Source organism: Anomaloglossus baeobatrachus, chromosome 4 (genome assembly GCF_048569485.1).
Source record: "Anomaloglossus baeobatrachus isolate aAnoBae1 chromosome 4, aAnoBae1.hap1, whole genome shotgun sequence".
Classification (NCBI taxonomy): domain Eukaryota; kingdom Metazoa; phylum Chordata; class Amphibia; order Anura; family Aromobatidae; genus Anomaloglossus; species Anomaloglossus baeobatrachus.
This window is the reverse complement of record NC_134356.1, coordinates 275157433-275179400: the sequence shown is the minus strand read 5'-3', so window position 1 is coordinate 275179400 and position 21968 is coordinate 275157433. Positions and strand designations below refer to the sequence as shown.

The window sequence follows — 21968 nt, the reverse complement described above, 5'->3', positions numbered from 1 at the left end:
TGGGGGCATATTATGAGCAGGATGGGGGCATATTATGAGCAGGATGGGGGCATATTATGAGCAGGATGGGGGCATATTATGAGCAGGATGGGGGCATATTATGAGCAGGATGGGGGCATATTATGAGCAGGATGGGGGCATATTATGAGCAGGATGGGGGCATATTATGAGCAGGATGGGGGCATATTATGAGCAGGATGGGGGCATATTATGAGCAGGATGGGGGCATATTATGAGCAGGATGGGGGCATATTATGAGCAGGATGGGGGCATATTATGAGCAGGATGGGGGCATATTATGAGCAGGATGGGGGCATATTATGAGCAGGATGGGGGCATATTATGAGCAGGATGGGAGCATATTATGAGCAGGATGGGAGCATATTATGAGCAGGATGGGAGCATATTATGAGCAGGATGGGAGCATATTATGAGCAGAATGGGGGCATATTATGAGCAGAATGGGGGCATATTATGAGCAGGATGGGGGCATATTATGAGCAGGATGGGGGCATATTATGAGCAGGATGGGGGCATATTATGAGCAGGATGGGGGCATATTATGAGCAGGATGGGGGCATATTATGAGCAGGATGGGGGCATATTATGAGCAGGATGGGGGCATATTATGAGCAGAATGGGGGCATATTATGAGCAGAATGGGGGCATATTATGAGCAGAATGGGTTTTATAGCAGGATGAGGCCATATGCCAGGATGACGGTATATAGCAGGATGGGGGCTATACCAGGATGAGGGACATATACTGTATATACAAGGCAGGAGGATCATTACCAGGCTGGGGTACCTTAGTAGAGAATTTTCGGGACATCACCACTATAACAGTGTCAGCAGCAGATCCTCGCCCCATAACAGTGTGTCATGACCACATTTTTTTTGCTTAAAATTTTATTTTTTTATTTTCCTCCTCTAAAACCAGGGTGCGTCTTATGGTCCGGTCCGTCTTATAGTCCGAAAAATACGGTACTCCATTCATATAGATGTGGCTGGCTGCACTTCCCCTAAACTGTACAAAGGAAAAACTGAAAAAAATCTGATGTTGCAGAAGCTTAAGTGATTACATCTTCCAGTAATACACCAAGGTGGGCATACACATTAAGGTATCTGTTGGTGGACCATAAACAGGAATTCCTCACCACTCCATAAACCTTCAGCACCTTTTTGTGTTAAGGGCAATATCTTACCTTGATCTTCCTTCTGACAGCGCTTATAAAGTGCAAACTTGGCAGGATTGTCTGCAACTAAGAACTTTTTCAACAAGGCCTCGATGACTTCTCGAACAGTGTTGGTGCTGCTAATGTGTAAAATATTTATGCTGCCCTTGGGCAAGTAGAAGGCAGTATCATTCTCATTGCCGTTGGCATGGGTTTGTGCATTAGATTGTGTCCGTACAGTGATCGGTCTTCGAAGTTCCATCTGTACTTTGATGAAGCCTGTATATATTCCACTGGAGTTCTGTTAAAAAGGAATAAGAGCCAGATATAAATGACTGCTCCTTACATGTAAATGCATTTTATGCTCAGTCCTGGGCTCAAATTCCAATAAACCATCTCATATATTGTCCGACTGTAAAACATTGTTGGCTGCAGTTTTCTAAAATTGGTAACAACACGGGTACAGTTCTGCCGAGATTTTGGAAAATTGGATGAAAACCATCAGCAGCAATATGTGGGCACAGCCTAGGTGTAGATCATTGTGTTCACAAGGTGAAATATTACCAAGTTGTTACCGGCACGACTAGTCACGTGTTGCGGAGAGCATTCTGCACAGCTACAACCAACCGTGTAGTGCCATATTGCACTAAAGGGTGCTTTACACGCTGCGACATAGCTAGTGATCTCGTTAGCGATGTGACATGCCAGATCGCACATAGGTCATTTTTACAGCGCCGGTCACATGTGTGATCTCAGCAGATTGCATCTGCGATCTGGCGTGTCACATCGCTAACGAGATCACTAGCGATGTCGCAGCGTGTAAAGCACCCTTAACGGAAAGAAATCCTAAGCTGTCATGTGTCACATTGAGATCTGTGCTTTTACAAAGGCCACAAGGGGACAAAATCCAAACCGACGCTTAAAACCTTAATACATTTCCACCAGATTATGAAACTGGCATTAACGGGCAATTAATGGATCATTAGTAAGCCAATTAGTATAAAGTACCATAATGACATGTAAGGGACTAAAAGCATGTAATAAGTTTATGTTAAAGGTAAAATGCCGTAAATCACTTCCAGGCATCAGACTATTCCACTCACCAGGGTCATTTTTAATTTGTCGGTGACTGCTGCATTGTAAAGCTGGATCTTCTCTTTGGTTTCTTCCTTACTGAGGTACGACAAAGGATCTCTTTCCTTCTCAACGTCCTGAAGAAAATAAAAGAACAGTATTAAACAAAAATGAAAAATCCAGAGCAATGGTCCATAAAAATACAATAGAATCTAGATATTCACATTTGGGTTTCATATATGCGGCTCACAAGTCTCCAGAACCAAACTTACAACCTCAGACACACATGAAGCTGAACACTCAGGTTGGGAGATTCCCAGCCAGACTGGGCATTATGGGCGGTGTAAAGACTAAAATGCGCTTGTGTGGGCCAGAATTTGAATAGATGGGCACGGCCTCGCGCCTTACACTTGCATTGAGCGAGGCTGTACCTATCCGGTCGGATTCTGTCTGGGGCTATCCATATCACATACTCGCGACCATGTAACTGCCATTCCTGGCCCTGACACTGGTGAATCCTCACAGTGTGCGCTATGTAAGGATTCACAAGTCTGCAGTCACACAGAGTGACTGCAGACTTGTCATTTTAGACTGCACAGCCCCTTTTCATTGGAAATTGACTTCTTTAAATAAATGTAGTCAAACACCTTAGATTTTGACGGATAACTAGTCCTCTAGTGGACCCCCTGCATGCTGACCCGCTGAGCTTAGCCTATTTCCACAATGGGGACAGAGGAAAAGGCCACAACCAGACACCTCTTTTTTTGGACATCTACCAACGCAGGAGGGTGAGGACACCTACATTTGTCAAGTGCAGCCGACGTTCATCTAATGCGTATGGATTAATGAATCAGAGCCACATTTTAGGCTTGATGTGTGGGTACTTGTCAGTGCAGAACATTTAAGAATCACAAGCAGTCTCAGGTTCATCTGGAATCACTGCATGTATTATCAGGAAATCTGTTATATACCTATTAACCTAAGTGCGTCCTATGGGGCTAGAAGCAAGTAATGGTGACCGCAGGATGAGTCGCGGAAGCGGTCAGCAGCACGTAGGTACCAGGTATGGGAGACTGCGTTCTCTTAATGTAGTGAGCAGTAATTGGAAGGGAGATGATCTCTAGCATATGTATCCCACTACTCCTAGTAATTCTTGGGAACACAGCTGGCATACAGAACCCCATATACACACACTATTTTCTGCGAGTCGCTGTGAAATGTTATTCCTAATAGGATGGAACTGTAAAAATCTGCCTTCAGGGCTGGGCAGCTTCCAAAACAACATTTGTTCTGACTGTGCAGCTCCTCGAGCAGCCTAGCGATATAAATAAAACACAAGCACTTACTCAAGGCCCATATATAGTCCGAGGCTGTGATCTTCCCCATAGCCACCTTCATTTCAGACAGCACGGTGCCCCAAGAGCCCAGCAATTCTAACCAGCAATTGTATGAGCACCGGCTCATGAACAGATCACGACAGCCAAGAATGTTTCTATTTAACCCATCGGCTCTACAAGTGCATGGTATTCCCTAGCTAAAGGTCGACAATACAATCTCAGACCCACAAGATAGAAGTAAACCCTTTATGAATACCTGGTCTATAAACTACAGACTAAGGGTATCATCACACTTTAGCGACGCTCCAGTGATCCCACCAGCCTTTGGTCCGTCGCTACATGGTCGCTGGTGAGCTGTCAATCAGGCAGCTCTCACCAGCGACCAGTGACCAGCCCCCAGCGAGGCGTGGAAGCAATGCTGCGCTTGGTAACTCAGGTAAATATCGGGTAACCAAGCGCTTGGTTACCCGATATTTACCTTTGTTACTAGCGCACACCGCTTAGCGCTGGCTCCCTGCACTCGTAGCCAGAGTACACATCGGGCTAATAAGCAAACCGCTTTGCTTATTTACCCGATGTGTACTCCGGCTACATGTGCAGGGAGCCGGCATTGGCAGCCTGAGAGCGGCGGACGCTAGTAACCAAGGTAAATATTGGGTAACCAAGCAAAGCACTTTGCTTGGTTACTTGATATTTACCTTGGTTACAGCTTACCGCAGGCTGCCAGAAGCCGGCGCCCTGCACATTCAGATCGTTGCTCTCTCACTGTCAAACACAGCGATGTGTGCTTCACAGCGGCAGAGCGACGTCCAAAAAATGAACCAGAGCAGTGTGTAACAAGCAGTGATTTCACAGCAGGGCCCAGATCACTGCTCAGTGTCACACCCAGCGAGATCGCTAATGAGGTCACTGCTGCGTCACAAAAACCGTGACTCTGCAGCGATCTCACTATGTGAGAAGTACCCCTAAGTGCAAAGGTTTGAGATATACAAGATACATATACTGTATTATCTATATAAAATACATGCATGTGATGGACATAAAATTTAGTTTAGAATTTCTTTTACAGTTTATCTGAAACAACAGGTACACTTTATCTTACTTAACTTTTCAGAATAAGCTGTAGTGTGAGTACATAAGGAATAACAATATATTTCTGGCCATATATGACTTGTATCCTGCAATGTTTACCAGACTGTGCAGGCCCTCTCTAATGTTCAGTTGTCTCTGATCTAGTGGGTGGATAAACGCTACTTCGATGTCCCTCCACACTATCTGCAATGTAGTTAGAAGTGTGGAGCATATTTTTTCAGAAGTACTGAGCAGTGTAGCTGTGAACTCCGCTATAGAGTGAAATAAAAACACTCCAGCCGCTCTGTCACTGTGCTCCTTCTTAATAAAAGGCAAAAAACAAGGGCCAGCACACCTATTAATACAAGTGTAATATGTAGGTCCACATGTATGCTTTGGCCATTAAACAGAATAACGTAATAAAAACAAATGTATAGGCACACTGCAATAAAATAGTGAAGCATAAAAAAAAACAAACAAAAAAAACAATGATCAAAAAAAGCATAAAAGCCATCCCACTGCAAAAATTGTTCCTAATCAGGAGTTCTACTGAGCGGAATAGCTGTGAATCCAGCTATGGTAAGAAACAAACACTTTGTAGAAAGCAGCTGTACTGTTCCTTTGCTCCTTACCCCACAAAGGCAGCTCTAATGCTGGCAGTTCGATATTTTGTCTTGGCCAAAGCAAGACAGTTTTTTGAAAGTGAATGATGAGTTTTGGAGGCAGGTGAAGAACAAAAGAAACATAGTTCCCTGATAAGACTATATACTACAAAGTTTCCTGTATGCTTTGGTACTATTAATTTTTGCAAAGTGTTGAAACCGTGACACTGGCCAAATCTGAAGTTTTACTCTTAGTAGAGATAAAAAAAAAAAATAAACAAAAAAACCTGAAGCCACACGGGAGCACTTCCGAGTGACTTCAGTCTATGGGTGCCCCTGCTGTATATGGAATGTCTCACTGCCCTGGTCAGCCCCGCAGTGTCTCACACAGCAGTGTGTGAGCAGCTGCGCGGATGACTAACACTGAAGTCATGAGGTTAGCTCAGTACACTACCTACAGTGATGAACTTGTGACGTCAGCTCTTGTCAAAGAGTTCCATAACTGGCGCGTTTTCACATTAAGTATTACAAGCAGCCAGAGGCTGTAACAAACGGTGACGTTGTGGGCTCCCACGATACTTCATGTGAGAATGCTGCGGTCATGGAACTGTCATGTCATGCTGACGTCACAAGATCAGTGGAGTTCATCGCCACAGGTAATGAACTGAGCTAACCTCATGACATCGGTGCTAGTCATCCCCGCGACTGCTCACACACTGAGGTGAGAGCATCTGCAGTGACCTGGGCTGACCTCATGTTAGCTCTGGTTACTGTACTGGTGTCCGAGCCAATGGGAAACATTCTGTTCTTTATTGACTGGGACAGTGGGTATGGATCGTCGTGGAACCCCTCATTGGATGAGGGATTTTGCAGGGGAATAAATTGGTGAAAGAGGGTGTCTTGTCTTTATTTCTTTTTAATAATTTTATCTTTTGAGGTCTTTCAGGTTTGCGTTTAGGATTTGGAGGGGGGGGGGGGGGCAGATATCTGATAGACTCCAACCCATGACTAATCCCAGGGCTTGATGCTGGCTGGCAATTCCCAGCTGACATGAATCCTATTTATTACTCAGTTTGCCACCGCACCAGGGCAACAGGAAGATCAGAGGCGAAGCACCAGGATTGGAGCATCTAATTGATGCACCACTTCTGGGCCAGCTACAGCCTGCTATTTTTAGGCTACGGAGGGTCCAAAATCATGGAGCTCCCTAGTCTGAGAATAGCAGACCACAGCTATGCATCTGTCCTGCCATCTATCTTTCTAGCTGGTAATGGATCCTGGGTAAATTTATGGCACAAACCCTGCGTGTAGCTTCCGTTTTTTGCGGACCACAAGAAAAAAAAAAAACAAAAACGGAAGCCACACGGATGCAAAACGGACTGTATACGAACGGAACAGATGGGGGTGACACATGGATGTCACATGGATGCATATGTGGAAAAAAATTGGACGATTGTGTGAATGTAGCCCAAGCGTTTCTCCCTCACCTTATTGAGGCAGATATGTTTGTCAGATCAAAGAATGTAAATGTATGAGCTAAACACCACACATGCATGAAAACACATACCGTTCTCATATGGGATGACCCGAAAGGGTCATATCTGCCTATAAACAATTGGCACTCCCGACCTACTCCAATTGTCGGGCTGGGTCTTCCAATGTAAGTACGGCAAGTGAAACCAGCTTCAGTGTTTGGAAACTACTGGAATCACAGATATGCATGTGAAAGCAATAATACTAACTAGGTATAAGGCTAAAGTAGAATATAGAGGCCACAATATGGAAAACTAGTAGTTTTCTTGTTTTAGGAAATTGTAATGACCTCATCCCCTCTAAGATCCCTACCAATCGTGTGTTACCCTACATGGCTGTGCTGTAAAAGTGAGTGATATGCCAATGTGAGACAGACCAGCACTAGGATATACATGCCAGAGGCCGTGTCTGCTGGTGGAAGAGGAAACCTATTGTTTCTGACCAAACATGCCCTGACCTACATCTACAGGCATACAGACATTTGTAAAGTTCATACAGTGCAATGATAAGCCCCACTGTCCTGTATTACGCTGGATGTTAAAAGATACAGACATGTCCTTCCATTCTTGCGTGTGCTGGCCCATCTACTCACACACTGAACTACATACAAACACTTACACATACCGTAATGGCACTGTGATGCGGTCCAAATAATGTGATTTAAAGAGCCAGCTCTGCTACAACATCAGTGCTATTGGAAAGCTTGCATTGGTCATGTCCTGCAGGCAAGTTTGGAGGCCACTTCTTAAAAGTAATTAAGAGTTCTTTAGTTTAACGCTATAGTCTACCTGAAGATCCCATCTAAAAAATTCTCTCTTATGCATATTTTAAAGTGCACACATCAAGCTACCCACTGACATTCACATACAAAAATCCGCTATAACAGAACAATCACCAGGTAAGTCACAAAGTAAACTATATGCAGACTTTTACTTTATTATTAACAAACCTCCCTGCCCAGCTTAATATAATGGAAAAATGTGCTAAACCTTCAGACCTAAAAAGCTAATAGCTCACATCTGATGTGATCTACGCTGTAACACCCCAAGGCCCCCTTCACACGTCCGTTTGTGTTGAAGGTGCATATGGCCCATCTGTATGCCGTCCGTGATAGTACATGGAGAACAGAAACTTTTTACTCACCTGTCGTCGGCGCTGCTGTCCCTGGTGCTGATGTCTCCAGCGCTGTTGCTTCTGGGTCCACAGTGCAGTGAACATGCATGAGCATAATGAGCGGGCCTGGAAGCAAGTGACAGCAGCGCTGGAGACAGAGGAGTATAGAAATTCATTTTATTTTAAAGACACAGTATGTGTGACATCAGTGTGTGGTCCATGTGACATCAGTGATGCCAGAGAAAAACTGACTTGTCTCCACATGGAACACAAGGACAGGCAGCGAGATGTAAGGGGTTAAATGTTGCGGGTGGAATGCGATTCCACTCGTAACATGCAGGCACACATGTCAGCTGTTGAAAACAGCTGATATGTGCGCGGATCGCCACAACCTGCCCACAGCAGGGGGCGGGGGATTAACCTCCCACAATCCATGACTGATCTATCAGTCATTGGTCGTGAATCACTACAAACCACCTTGAGTGAAAGAAGAAAACTAGTTTTTCATTATTGTGATAAACTAGATCTATACACTTTGGAATCCATCTGTAACTGCCACGCAACAGTCCTAGGAATATTTTCTCATCTTTATTATGTGGCAAACCAATCATGGCTATAGACTCCACTTTATACGTCAGTGGTAGGCCAATATGAATGTCACCTCGTCCATGGAGTAATGGCACCACATTAGCTGTTAGGTCTCTGACTGCCCTCACTGAAGGTATTGTTTGGTGCAAATATGGGCAAAGCAAGATAACCAATATGCCCCTAGATGTCAGACCTCGTTTTCACATTACTATAGTGGCCCACACCTGCGCATATTTTGGACCTGACCTTCTTCCCAGAGATTTTGGAGTAAAATCTACCATCTGATCACTTCAGCAATAGACAATACTGTAGATTTGTCCCCTACAAATAATAAGAGATCAGCCAACCAGTATTATTATTTATTATTATTATAGCGCCATTTATTCCATGGCGCTTTACAAGAGAAAGAGGGCATACGTAAAACAATCATTAATAGTACAAGACAGACTGGTATAGGAGGAGAGAGCACCCTGCCCGCGAGGGCTCACAGTCTACAGGGAATGGGTGATGGTACAATAGGTGAGGACAGAGCTGGTTGCGCAGTGGTCTACTGGACTGAGGGTTATTGTAGGTTGTAGGCTTGTTGGAAGAGGTGGGTCTTGAGGTTCCTCTTGAAGCTTTCCACGGTAGGGGAGAGTCTGATATGCTGTGGTAGAGCGTTCCAGAGTATGGGGGAGGCACGGGAGAAATCTTGTACGCGATTGTGGGAAGAGGAGATAAGAGAGGAGTAGAGAAGGAGATCTTGTGAGGAACTGAGGTTGCGTGCAGTTAGATACCGGGAGACTAGGTCACAGATGTAAGGAGGAGACAGGTTGTGCATGGCTTTGTATGTCATGGTTAGTGTTTTGAACTGGAGTCGTTGGGTAATGGGAAGCCAGTGAAGGGATTGGCAGAGTGGCGAGGCTGGGGAGTAGCGAGGGGAGAGGTGGATTAAGCGGGCCGCAGAGTTTAGGATAGATTGGAGGGGTGCAAGGGAGTGTTGGAAGCGAGGCCAGAGAGCAGGAGGTTGCAGTAGTCGAGGCGGGAGATGATGAGGGCATGCACTAATGTTTTTGCTGATTCTTGGTTAAGGAAAGATTGTAAGAAGAGTGCTAACCTAGACTTGTGTAGGGACTGGAGAATTATACTGCTGTGCATCCTACGTGCACTTTCCTTATTACTACCAGGAAGAGTAAACAGAGGAACGGCACACCAGAGAAGGAAAAATGAAATGAGCAGAAAGTATCTAGTCATGAATGTATACATTGTACGTGACGTCTCCCTCCTTATTACGGCCAGCATGGGAAGCATGACGGAGTCACATGTTTACTCCGAACACTTCCTCTGTTGTAATTTCATTAGAAAATGTGCGCACAGATCTAGCAGCTTGATATCCAGAAGCAGATCTAATGTGCACACAGCTGCAAAGAAACATGGACGGCTCTGCAGCTACAAAACTAGGAGGAAGACCACAGTATCCTTATCGGAAAGACAACAGCGGGACCAGACTACGCAGGGTTTGTTTACAGACTGCCACCCCAAGATGCACCTCCTCCAAAAATATATACCTGGACTCAAAGCCAGAGTGACAACTAGCATTTTCTAAGTTTTTTATGATTGTAGATTTTTTTTATTCTATTTTTTGTACATTATGGGGGCTGCCATCTTCCCTGAGCTGCTAACAGCATTTACCTACATGTACAGCAACCAAATGGCCACAGTAGGTAACAGACTGGAGTGAATGTCAATAGATCTGTAAATGTTGAACCCTGGCTGGATATAAAAAGTCTACACACCCGGTAAAGTGAAAGGTTATTTTTATAAACAAAAAAAAAAAAAAAATACACCAAGAAGAATACATTTCAGAACGTTTTCCACCCATCTAAAAAGTGAAAAAGTTGTGAAATAATTCTTCTTGGCACGATTCTTCCCCCCCTCCCCTGATCTCATCATCAGGGTGTCTGGGATTACATGAAGAGAAAAGGATTTCCTAAGTCTTCAACCACAGATCGGTGCCAAGTTCTCCATGATGTTGGGAACGGTCTCCCTATTGAGTTACTCAAAAACAGATATATCTAGAAGAATTAATGCTGTGTTGAAGACAATGTGGGCACACCAAATATTAAGGGGAACCTGTCCCGATGACAATGCTGGCACCAGCAGGAGGAGCAGCATACAGCAGGAGGAGCCAAATAGATTGCTATATGGTTTTATGACAAATATGCAGTATAACCCATGTTTTCATGATTTAAACTTTTGCTTCTGGATTTATGGAGCGACTCACAGCTTGCTTTCTACAAGAGTGCATACAGAGACAGCTGTCAATCACTGATTGGTCCAGTGGGCAGTCCTATCACAGAGTCACAGCTTGCTTTCTACAAGAGTGCATACAGAGACAGCTGTCAATCACTGATTGGTCCAGTGGGCAGTCCTATCACAGAGTCACAGCTTGCTTTCTACAAGAGTGCATACAGAGACAGCTGTCAATCACTGATTGGTCCAGTGGGCAGTCCTATCACAGAGTCACAGCTTGCTTTCTACAAGAGGGCATACTGAGATTGCCATCAGTTACTAATATTACACAGCGCACTAGACCAAAACGTCCCAGAAAGAGCAGAGGTTTAAAGATGAATTCACAGATTATGCTGAATCTTTTCCCACAAACCATCCATCAATCTACTCAGCTCCCCCTGCTCTATAACATGGAGTCTGCAGATCGGATGGTGCGTTCATGGTGACAGGATCCCTTTAATTTGACTTCCATTTCTCTTTTGATGGTTCACTTTTCATTTTGTTAATTGATAAAAAATGAACTATTAAACACTTCTATTTCAGAAAACACTGACTCCGCATATTTCCCCACACGTGCCATACATTTTTGTACAGTGCTGTAGATATTGATAAGTAAAAAAACGTAAACCTAAGGCAATAAATATTCCTAATTGTGTTTCACATGAACAATGAATTTAAAGAAAAACAAGTAATTGTCTTGAGACATTTTAAAAGGGCTTTCCAACAAAAAAAAGTTTAATTATCTATGCACAGAATAGAGGATAAATTTATGACCACTGGGACTCCGCCAATCACAAGAGTGGAGACTGCAAAACCTTTATTTATAGAGGGGTGTTTTTGCCTGCACAGTACTGCTTCATTACCACATGTGAGCTTTGAAATACCCATTTTCATGGATCGATGGGTGTACCGGTGATGACATATTTAGCCATTTATCCCCTTCCGGCACCATGAAGAATGGGTAAGTCCTAGTGCATGAACAAGTGCCAATTGTGTGGTAAGGCTGGCTCCTGCCTCTAATAGCAGTGATCGGAGGCAGCTCTGATCGCTGCTGGCAATCTCTGTCTATGACATTTAAGTGAGAAATGCTGCCCAGTCATCAAATTAGGTACCCAACCCCTCCTTTTGCCTCAGTTAAAAATAAAGACATTAAATAAGCATCTTCAGTATTGCCTTGCACATAAAAGTCCGATCTTTTAAAAATATTGAAAATTATTTAGTGATAGAAGTACCATTTGTCCGTCACTGCAGCACTTGCAGAAGTACAATAAAAGAGAATTACAACATCATATGCAAAACGGTTAAAAACTACAGCTCTGAGCACAAAAAGCCATCATACAGCTCCATGGATGACAAAGGAAAAGTTGTGGGCCTTAGAAAAGGACAACAGAAACCAATTTTTGCTTATATAGTAAAGTAAAAAAGGGGTTTTCCAGACTGAGAAGAGAATACAGTACTTTTTCTTTTTAACGTGGAAAACCCCTTTAGGCCCTGTGCGCACTAGAAAATGGAATTTTCTTAAAAATCCGGACCCTCTGAAAGAATTCCGCACCTGCGGCAAAAACCACACCCAAAGTCCGCATACAGTTTTGCCGCCGTTTGTTGGAGTTTGTGTGCGGAGTTGCCGCGGTTTTTCCGCAGGTTGGCACCTGCGGTTTTTTACCATTGTCTATGGCAAAAACCGCAGGTACCTGCGGAAATTAAGTGACATGCTCATTAATTCCACAGCGGAAATTCCGCAGCAAAACCCACAGGGACAAAAAAAAAAAAAAAAAAAAGTGTGCGCACACCATTTTTATCCCCATAGATTTTGCTGGAGAAGGACTGCAGCAATGTTATAAACATTTTCTGCAGCATTCTTTCAGCGAAATCCGCGGTAAAATCCGCAGCGTGCACACAGGGCCTTAATGGTGTAATTCAACTTACAGCTTGGCCAGAGTGTAAAAAACCCCCCCAAAAAAACACAAACATTGATAAAGCTAGGTTAGGAGAAAACTTACACAAATGTCATGGCTCTTGGAAGAGTAGGAAAAAATTAAAACATGAAAATTGTCTGTGCCCTGGATTGGTACTTACCGGGTGTGACGGCGGCGGGCGGGGAAAGCAGTGCATATGCAATGAAGGTAATGAGCGGCCTTCGAAGCGCATGAGCAGCTGCGCCGATGACCACAAGTATTTTTTACATATCACCCAAGTGCTGGATCAGATCAATACCTGGAATTCCCTGAGAATTCTGGGCCCAGCACTTAGGTATCTTTGAACCCGCGTGGGTCCAGACTTTTACAGTACGGGTCCGCCAATCACTAATTAAGATTAGACAGTCTAATGACAGGTCAAATTTACCAAACGGCACGAGACACTATGGGAGACTGGGGCATTATAAGACTAAAGCCCACTTTACACGTTGCAATTACTTGTACAATCGCATTTGCGATGTGACACGCCCAGGTTGCATACGGGATCTATGAGATTTCACGTTGGTCGTTCATTTGCTGTCACACGAGCGTTAGTAGTCTATGTTAAATTGGTCAATTTTGTGTGCGATCCTTTAGATCATGTGTTCTGTGACGTATGCATTGGGCACCTTTTTTTTTTTTTAATTTATTGACTTGCCAAGCGTGTGTAATGTGTAGGGATGCGTTTTTACTACGTCATCTGCCATTCAGCTCTGCTACATGGCCGCTAACAGCAGACACAGACAGCCATGTAGCAGAGCTGAATGGCAGATGACAGCAGACACAGACAGAGCCGCACTGTCAGAATGAACTCGGGTGAACTTCCCCCGACTTCATTGTCATGCTGCGGCTCTGTCTGTGTCGCGCCCTGATTAGCGGTCACCAGTGAAGGACTCACCGGTGACCGCTAATCTCATAAGTTACTGAAGTTAGCAGCCCTCTCTCATACTCACCGATCCCCGGCGCTGCACGGCGTTCACACTGCTCCGGCGGCTTTTACTGTTTTGAAAAAGCCGGCCGCCCATTAAACAATTTCGTATTCCCTGCTTACCCCGCCCACCGGCGCCTATGATTGGTTACAGTGAGACACGCCCCCACTCTGAGTGACAGGTGTCACACTGCACCCAATCACAGCAGCCGGTGGGCGGGTCTATACTGTGTAGTGAAATAAATAATTAAAAAAAACGGCGTGCGGTTCCCCCCAATTTTAAAACCAGCCAGATAAAGCCATACGGCTGAAGGCTGGTATTCTCAGGATGGGGAGCTCCACGTTATGGGGAGCCCCCCAGCCTAACAATATCAGCCAACAGCCGCCCAGAATTGCCGCATACATTATATGCGACAGTTCTGGGACTGTACCCGGCTCTTCCCGATTTGCCCTGGTGCGTTGGCAAATCGGGGTAATAAGGAGTTATTGGCAGCCCATAGCTGCCAATAAGTCCTAGATTAATCATGTCAGGCGTCTATGAGACACCCTCCATGATTAATCTGTAAATTACAGTAAATAAACACACACACCCGAAAAAATCCTTTATTAGAAATAAAAAACACAAACATATACCCTGGTTAACCACTTTAATCAGCCCCAAAAAGCCCTCCATGTCCGGCGTAATCCAGGATGCTCCAGCGTCGCTTCCAGCGCTGCTGCATGGAGGTGACCGGAGCTGCAGAAGACACCGCCGCTCCGGTCACCTCCACGCAGGTAATTAAGACAGCCGCGCGATCAGCTGCTGTCACTGAGGTTACCCGCTGTCACTGGATCCAGCGGTGGCCGCGGGTAACCTCAGTGACAGCTCAGGTGATCGCGCAACTCACCTCAGTTGCTGCGTGGAGGTGATAGGAGCGGCGGTGAGTAGCGCGATCAGCTGAGCTGTCACTGAGGTTACCCGCGGCCACCGCTGGATCCAGTGACAGCGGGTAACCTCAGTGACAGCAGCTGATCGCGCGGCTGTCTTCATTACCTGCGTGGAGGTGACCGGAGCGGCGGTGTCTTCTGCAGCTCCGGTCACCTCCATGCAGCAGCGCTGGAAGCGACGCTGGAGCATCCTGGATTACGCCGGACATGGAGGGCTTTTTGGGGCTGATTAAAGTGGTTAACCAGGGTATATGTTTGTGTTTTTTATTTCTAATAAAGGATTTTTTCAGGTGTGTGTTTATTTACTGTAATTTACAGATTAATCATGGAGGGTGTCTCATAGACGCCTGACATGATTAATCTAGGACTTATTGGCAGCTATGGGCTGCCAATAACTCCTTATTACCCCGATTTGCCAACGCACCAGGGCAAATCGGGAAGAGCCGGGTACAGTCCCAGAACTGTCGCATATAATGTATGCGGCAATTCTGGGCGGCTGTTGGGTGATATTGTTAGGCTGGGGGGCTCCCCATAACGTGGAGCTCCCCATCCTGAGAATACCAGCCTTCAGCCGTATGGCTTTATCTGGCTGGTTTTAAAATTGGGGGGAACCGCACGCCGTTTTTTTTAATTATTTATTTCACTACACAGTATAGACCCGCCCACCGGCTGCTGTGATTGGGTGCAGTGTGACACCTGTCACTCAGAGTGGGGGCGTGTCTCACTGTAACCAATCATAGGCGCCGGTGGGCGGGGTAAGCAGGGAATACGAAATTGTTTAATGGGCGGCCGGCTTTTTCAAAACAGTAAAAGCCGCCGGAGCAGTGTGAACGCCGTGCAGCGTCGGGGATCGGTGAGTATATGAGAGAGGGGGATAGACTGACATGGACAGAGAGTGAGGGACAGAGATAGTGACCGACTGACAGAGATTAGTGAATGACAGACATTGTGAGGCGCTTCAGAACGCAGCTTTTCAGCTGCGCTCTGAAGCAGACCTTTTTTAAGCTGCGGTGCAGAGCGCACACCTGCGCACATAGCATCAGACACCAAAATCGTATGAGGGATGTCACACGTTACAATTGACTAGGTTCGTGCAACAAAACGCTCAATTCTAGAGAATGATACGATGTGTTTGCGATCAACGGTTTTGCGTTCAATCCTGATCGCAAGTAGATGTCACACGCAGATACCTCACAAACGATGCCGGATGTGCGGCACTTACAACTTGACCCCAACGACTGATTGTGAGATATATTGAAGCGTGTGTAGCGGGCTTAAGTTTACACCATCTCTCATTTGGCATTCTTTATGCCTGAAATTTCCATGGAAATGTTGGGGCAATTTCCTTGACTTTAGGTCAGGTCACCTTTCTGCCATGCCATACCATGTCTGATGTGCCATACCATACCATGCCATGCCACATCAGACTGTGCACATAAAGCATCTAAAAACACATATATAATTTGGGCATTCTGGTGCATAAAGCTAGAAAAATCTCACTTACTGATTGGTGTATCAATGGAGGAACAAAAAAAAAAAAAAAATCATAAAAGCATCAATCCGCAGAAGTTCAAAGCATACATATGGCCGACAGTACAGGGTCCATGACCTTACATTTTTCAATGCTTTGATGTAGTGTAGCCGTCCATCATCTTTACACTCCAGGCTGGCTCTAAAGATTTCTTTAGAACATTATTTTTGCTTTGTGTGCGCAAGAAACATCATACTGATCCAGTAATAACCGATCGGTCAATGTGAAAAACTGCAGCGTGGACTAGTCTGGTCCATATTATGGGCTAGAAGAATGCATGCAATAGAAAGGGCAGCTCTGATGTGAAGCACACAGAGCCGACACATGCTTGTCTATATGGCTGTCTGACACAGGCCTAAGTGAAAAAAAGGACATATATATATATATATATATATATATATATATATATATATATATATATATATATATATATATATATATATATATATATATATATATATATATATATATATATATATATATATATATATATATATATATATATATATATATATATATATATATATATATATATATATATATATATATATATATGTGAGAATCGGGTTTTAGCCGCGCTAAGAAACCACTGTTGCCAGGATGTAGTTTATATTGAAAAACTCTTTCTTTATTACAGCATCCAACGCGTTTCAGAGACATAAGCCGTCTCCTTCTTCAGGGAAAAAGAGAAGAAGATTCTCTTTTTCCCTGAAGAAGGAGACGGCTTATGTCTCTGAAACGCGTTGGATGCTGTAATAAAGAAAGAGTTTTTCAATATAAACTACATCCTGGCAACAGTGGTTTCTTAGCGCGGCTAAAACCCGATTCTCACATATATATATATATATATATATATATATATGTCCTTTTTTTCACTAAGTCTTCACGGGGCTGCTGCTGGAACCACGCGGACACTCATATGCTTTACAAGGGGTTGTGACTGGCACAACCGCTCCAGGTGAGTGTATCTTTCTACATCCTTACACGGTTAATACCGGGTAAAACCCTATTTGCGCCTTTTCTCCCCCCTTTCAGCAGTGACACAGGCCTAAGGCTGTCATCCGAGTGCAGTCTGATTTATGTGGACACAGACAATGGAGAAATTGAGTTCTCAATCACCTCCGCACCTGTGGATCACAGGTAAAGCAGTATGCTGTGATTAGCAGCCTATCTTGGTTCACACGCACCTATACAAGTCTATGGCTGTGTGTGAAACATCTGACTGCACTCAGATGATATCAGAGTTCCGTCCAATATAGGCAGAAACAGTAATCTGTCAATCTTCTCCTTATGTTGCACAGCACTTTGATGTTATTTGACTGCGGTCTGATGTTTTGCAAAACCCATAGACTTGTATAGGTGCGTGTGAAACATCGGACTACAATGATGTCACCCGCGTGCAGCTCAATATACACCAACACAGAGAAGAGAGAAGATGGAGAGATTAATCTCCCCATCTTCTCCACTGTGTCTCTACGTACATTGACATACAGATGTCATCCGAGTGCAGTCTGATGTTTCGCAGGTACCCATAGACTTGTATGAGTGTGCGTCATCCACCATACGCTGCCAACTGCGGCATTTTTTTTTTTTCTCATGCAGCATCACAAGAATACAACATGCTGATTGGCACTGCCCCAGAGTGCAACATTGGAGCAAGTGTTATTTTATGATATATCGGATATAACTCATCCGAGTTATACGGTGGTGTGAGTGAGCGCTAAAATGGATGAATCACATAGGAGACTACAATCCAGACCCATTACTTCAGCGGACACCTCCCCCCATGTGCCAAAAGGGTGACAACGTGCATTTGCAGGAAGGGACAAGCAAGCCATATCCTAGTGTTTTAGTCTTCATGTTCAGACACTTCAGGACTGACTTGTCACAGCTTCTGTGATCCTATGTGTATGTGTACCATCTAGATATCTCACAGAGCCATTATAACTCCAAGATGAGGTCAGCAATACATTCCCCTCTGTACTATACATCCTTGCCATCACTTTTCTAAGGGGGGGGTGTCACAAACCACCGGGGGGGTCACTCAGAAATCCCCCGCGCTGGCTACCAGTACGTCACAATCGGGGGGTAACAAGTGGGGTCACCCCTACTTTATACCTCCCGACCGACCGACAGAGCACGTGACGCGCTCTCTAGCGCCCCTCTTATAGTCAGGCCAATTATGGAATTGCCCGACAATAAGCAAGGAGGCCGCTATACTACTTATGCCGATTATTGAAGGGTCCCCGGTGAGAGTAAGGTATATATTCCCCCGACCTCCGCGGGCGGAATATATAATATCTTCCCGAGTCTCACTGGCCTCCCCACAATAATCCTTGGCACAACTCGCTGCCACCAACCGCTTCACGGTAACTATTAGCCGAACACACAGACGTGGGATTCAAGATCGAGATAACAGAACAGCCCAAGATTAATTATATAATTTAATCGCCTAAAGCACACTAGAAACTACAATATATACAATAGGGAATCTACAGAATATACATATGTCAGAGTACAGTTACAGATAAAGCATGGGTTACAAACAGGTATACAATTACATCAGTTACCTTGTGTGTCTGGCCACAGGGGGGCGCTGTAGACCAGGTTTCTAGGATTCTTCCCACAGATGTTTCCCAACCAGGCCCCCGAGCAGAAGAACACTGGAAAATGGCCGAAGTAGGGTTATCAACCTGGGCAGATCCAGGTCCCCTCCTACCTTAGTGACCTCACAGGGAAGCACTGCCACTCCCCCTGCATGGATCAGAATTATCCAGCAAAGGGGATATTGGCCATAACTTTGCCTGGGAGCGTCGTAGGCAGACGCCAATGCTCTCATTGTGACAGTTATGAATTTAGCTACAGAACGAGGGGACTCATGACCTGTCTACGAGTTCCCATATGGCTGATATCACGCCTGGGGTATTTCCCAAGCTCCCCCTTCCATAAAAAAGGTGTGCCAGCATCGTCCGCCTGCGCAAACACCATTTTTATGGTTGCCATATTTATCGGAGATATGGCTTGCGAGATATGAACCATTTTTTACTGGAGTCGTTCTGTCTGGCTACTTCCAAGCCTTGCTAATGAGATACAACTCTTGTTACAGGGTGACGGCAGGGAGTCATCCTGTGTCCATTGTCCTCACATCATCTCATCTCCATATCAGAGGAGATGGCTGTTGGAGGTGTAAGTGGGATGTGACACCTCCACAGATGCTGGACATTTGAGCACAAGAAGGGAGGGGGGCACTGCCAGGGAGTGATGAGAGCAATTATGACTTCTAGTCATAATTCCTCTTCATATCCCAGGCTTTACCTCACACCTCCCCCCTTTTGAGGGCGCTAGGGGGCAGCACACTCCGGTGTTCCCCCGTGCGCCCGTCCGCGACCTCTCCTTGTCGGGACAGCCCGTCTGCGTTACCGTGGTCACGGCCCCTTTTGTGGCGAATGGTGAAGTCGTATTGCTGGAGCGCAAGGCTCCATCGCAACAATCGCCCATTCGTCCCAGAGACGGTGTGCAACCAGCTGAGGGGATTGTGGTCCGTCTCCACGATGAAGTGGCGCCCGTATAGATAGGGTTGCAGACGCTGCAGGGCCCACACTATGGCCAGGCACTCCTTCTCCATTGTAGAATAGGCCACTTCCCTTGGTAACAGCTTCCTGCTCAGGTACAAGACTGGGTGCTCTTGGCTCGCAGAGTCCACCTGGCTGAGCACCGCACCGAGGCCGAAGTCACTGGCGTCGGTCTGTACTACAAACGGCCGCGTGAAGTCGGCTGCCTGTAGCACGGGCGGGCTGGACAGGGCGTCCTTTAGGGCCCGGAAGGCTGTCTCGCAGTCCACTGTCCAATCGACTGCAGAGGGCAGCTTCTTCTTGGTGAGGTCCGTCAAGGGCTTTGCCAGGCTACTATAGCATGGAACAAACCTCCTATAGTACCCAGCGGTCCCCAAGAAGGACATCACCTGCTTCTTGGTCCTGGGGGTGGGCCAGGATGCGATGGCCTCCATTTTCTCAGGCTCGGGCTTCAGCGTTCCCCCACCTACCCGGTGACCGAGGTACTGGACCTCGCTCATGGCCAGCTGACACTTTCCCGGCTTGATGGTCAAACCTGCCCGGTGGATCCGCCTGAGCACCTGTGCTAGATGCTCTAGGTGGTCCTCCCAGGTGGGACTGAAGACGGCAATGTCATCCAGGTACGCGGCCGCGTACCCTTCAAGTCCCTTGAGCAGGGTGTTGACCATCCGCTGGAAAGTGGCAGGGGCATTCCTCATCCCGAATGGCATCACCGTGGACTCGTACAGTCCAAATGGGGTAATAAAGGCAGAGCGTTCCCTGGCCTTGCGAGTCAGGGGGATCTGCCAATATCCCCGGCTCAGATCCATGATGGTCAGGTACTGAGCCCCGGCCAACTGATCGAGCAGGTCATCGATGCGTGGCATTGGGTACGCATCGGCGACCGTGACCGCATTGAGCCCCCTGTAGTCCACGCAGAACCGAGTGGTTCGGTCCTTCTTAGGGACGAGGACTACAGGCGAGGCCCAAGCGCTGTTGGATGCCTGGATCACCCCCAGGTTCAGCATCTCGTCAATCTCCTGGCGCATGTGTTGCTGCACCTCCAGGGAGACCCGATATGCTGAACGCCGGATCGGGGGATGATCCCCAGTGTCCACGTGATGGACAGCCAAGTCAGTCCTTCCGGGCTGGTTGGTAAACAACCCCCGGAAGGGGTGTAGGGTGGCCCACAGCTGGGACCGTTGGTCCTCCAAGAGCTGGTGGCCAACCCCCACATCCTCAATGGATCCGCCTGCCCTAACCTGGGCTAGCATATCCAAGAGGGTTTCCGCTTCTCCCTCCTCGGGCAGGTTGCACACAGGGAGTGCACATGCCTCCCGCTCATGATGTGCCTTCATCATGTTCACATGGAAGGGCTTCCGCCTTCCACGGGCAGGGTCCAGGGTGACCAGGTACGTCACAGGGTTGAGCTGCTGGTACACGAGGTATGGGCCTTCCCAGGCTGCCTGAAGCTTGTCCTGTGGTACGGGGACCAGTACCCACACCTCTTGACCCACTTGGTAGGTCCTCTCACAAGCGTTCTGGTCGTACCAACGCTTCTGATCGGCCTGGGCTTGAGCCATATTGTCGTGTACCAGTTGCGTCAAGGCCTGCATTTTGTCCCGGAAGCGCAGGACATACTCGATAACCGACACTCCAGGGGTGGCCAAATCCCCTTCCCAAGCCTCTTTCACCAGAGCCAGGGGGCCCCGCACACGTCGCCCGTACAGGAGCTCAAACGGTGAGAATCCTGTTGAGGCCTGTGGAACCTCCCGGTAAGCAAATAACAGGTGTGGGAGATACCGCTCCCAGTCACGCCCATGGGAGTCGACCAACATCTTAAGCATCTGCTTTAAGGTGCCATTGAACCGCTCGCACAGGCCATTAGTCTGTGGATGGTACGGGCTGGCCACCAGATGTCGCACCTGGACTTGCTTACAGAGGGTCTCCATCAGCTGGGACATGAATTGGGTCCCCCGGTCGGTGAGCATTTCCTGGGGAAAACCCACTCGGGAGAAAATCTCCAGCAATGCGGTGGCCACCTTGTCAGCCCGAATGGACGACAAGGCCACTGCTTCTGGGTACCGGGTGGCATAGTCAACTACCGTCAGTATGAAGCGTTTCCCGGAGCTGCTGGGGATGGCCAGCGGGCCGACCAGATCCACAGCCACCCTCCTGAAAGGCTCATCGATGATTGGCAGAGATACTAGTGGGGCTTTGGGGCGTGGCCCCGCCTTCCCCACTCTCTGACAGGTTGCACACGAACGGCAGTAGGCAGCCACATCGGCCCCCATTTTTGGCCAGTAGAAATGC

General features: G+C 46.5%; 1 protein-coding gene across 4 annotated transcripts in view; it reads right to left on the bottom strand.

Moving 5' to 3' along the window:
* The window catches only part of RASSF3 (Ras association domain family member 3), a 293192-nt gene that overhangs the window by 10644 nt on the left and 260580 nt on the right, over positions 1 to 21968 (bottom strand). For all 4 annotated transcript variants that reach the window (XM_075344850.1, XM_075344851.1, XM_075344852.1 and 1 more), the window contains 2 exons: positions 2278 to 2385; positions 1205 to 1475 (listed from right to left, as the gene is read on the bottom strand). In XM_075344850.1, coding sequence (XP_075200965.1) covers positions 1205 to 1475; positions 2278 to 2385 — 379 coding nt within the window. The remainder of the gene's footprint in view (positions 1 to 1204; positions 1476 to 2277; positions 2386 to 21968) is intronic.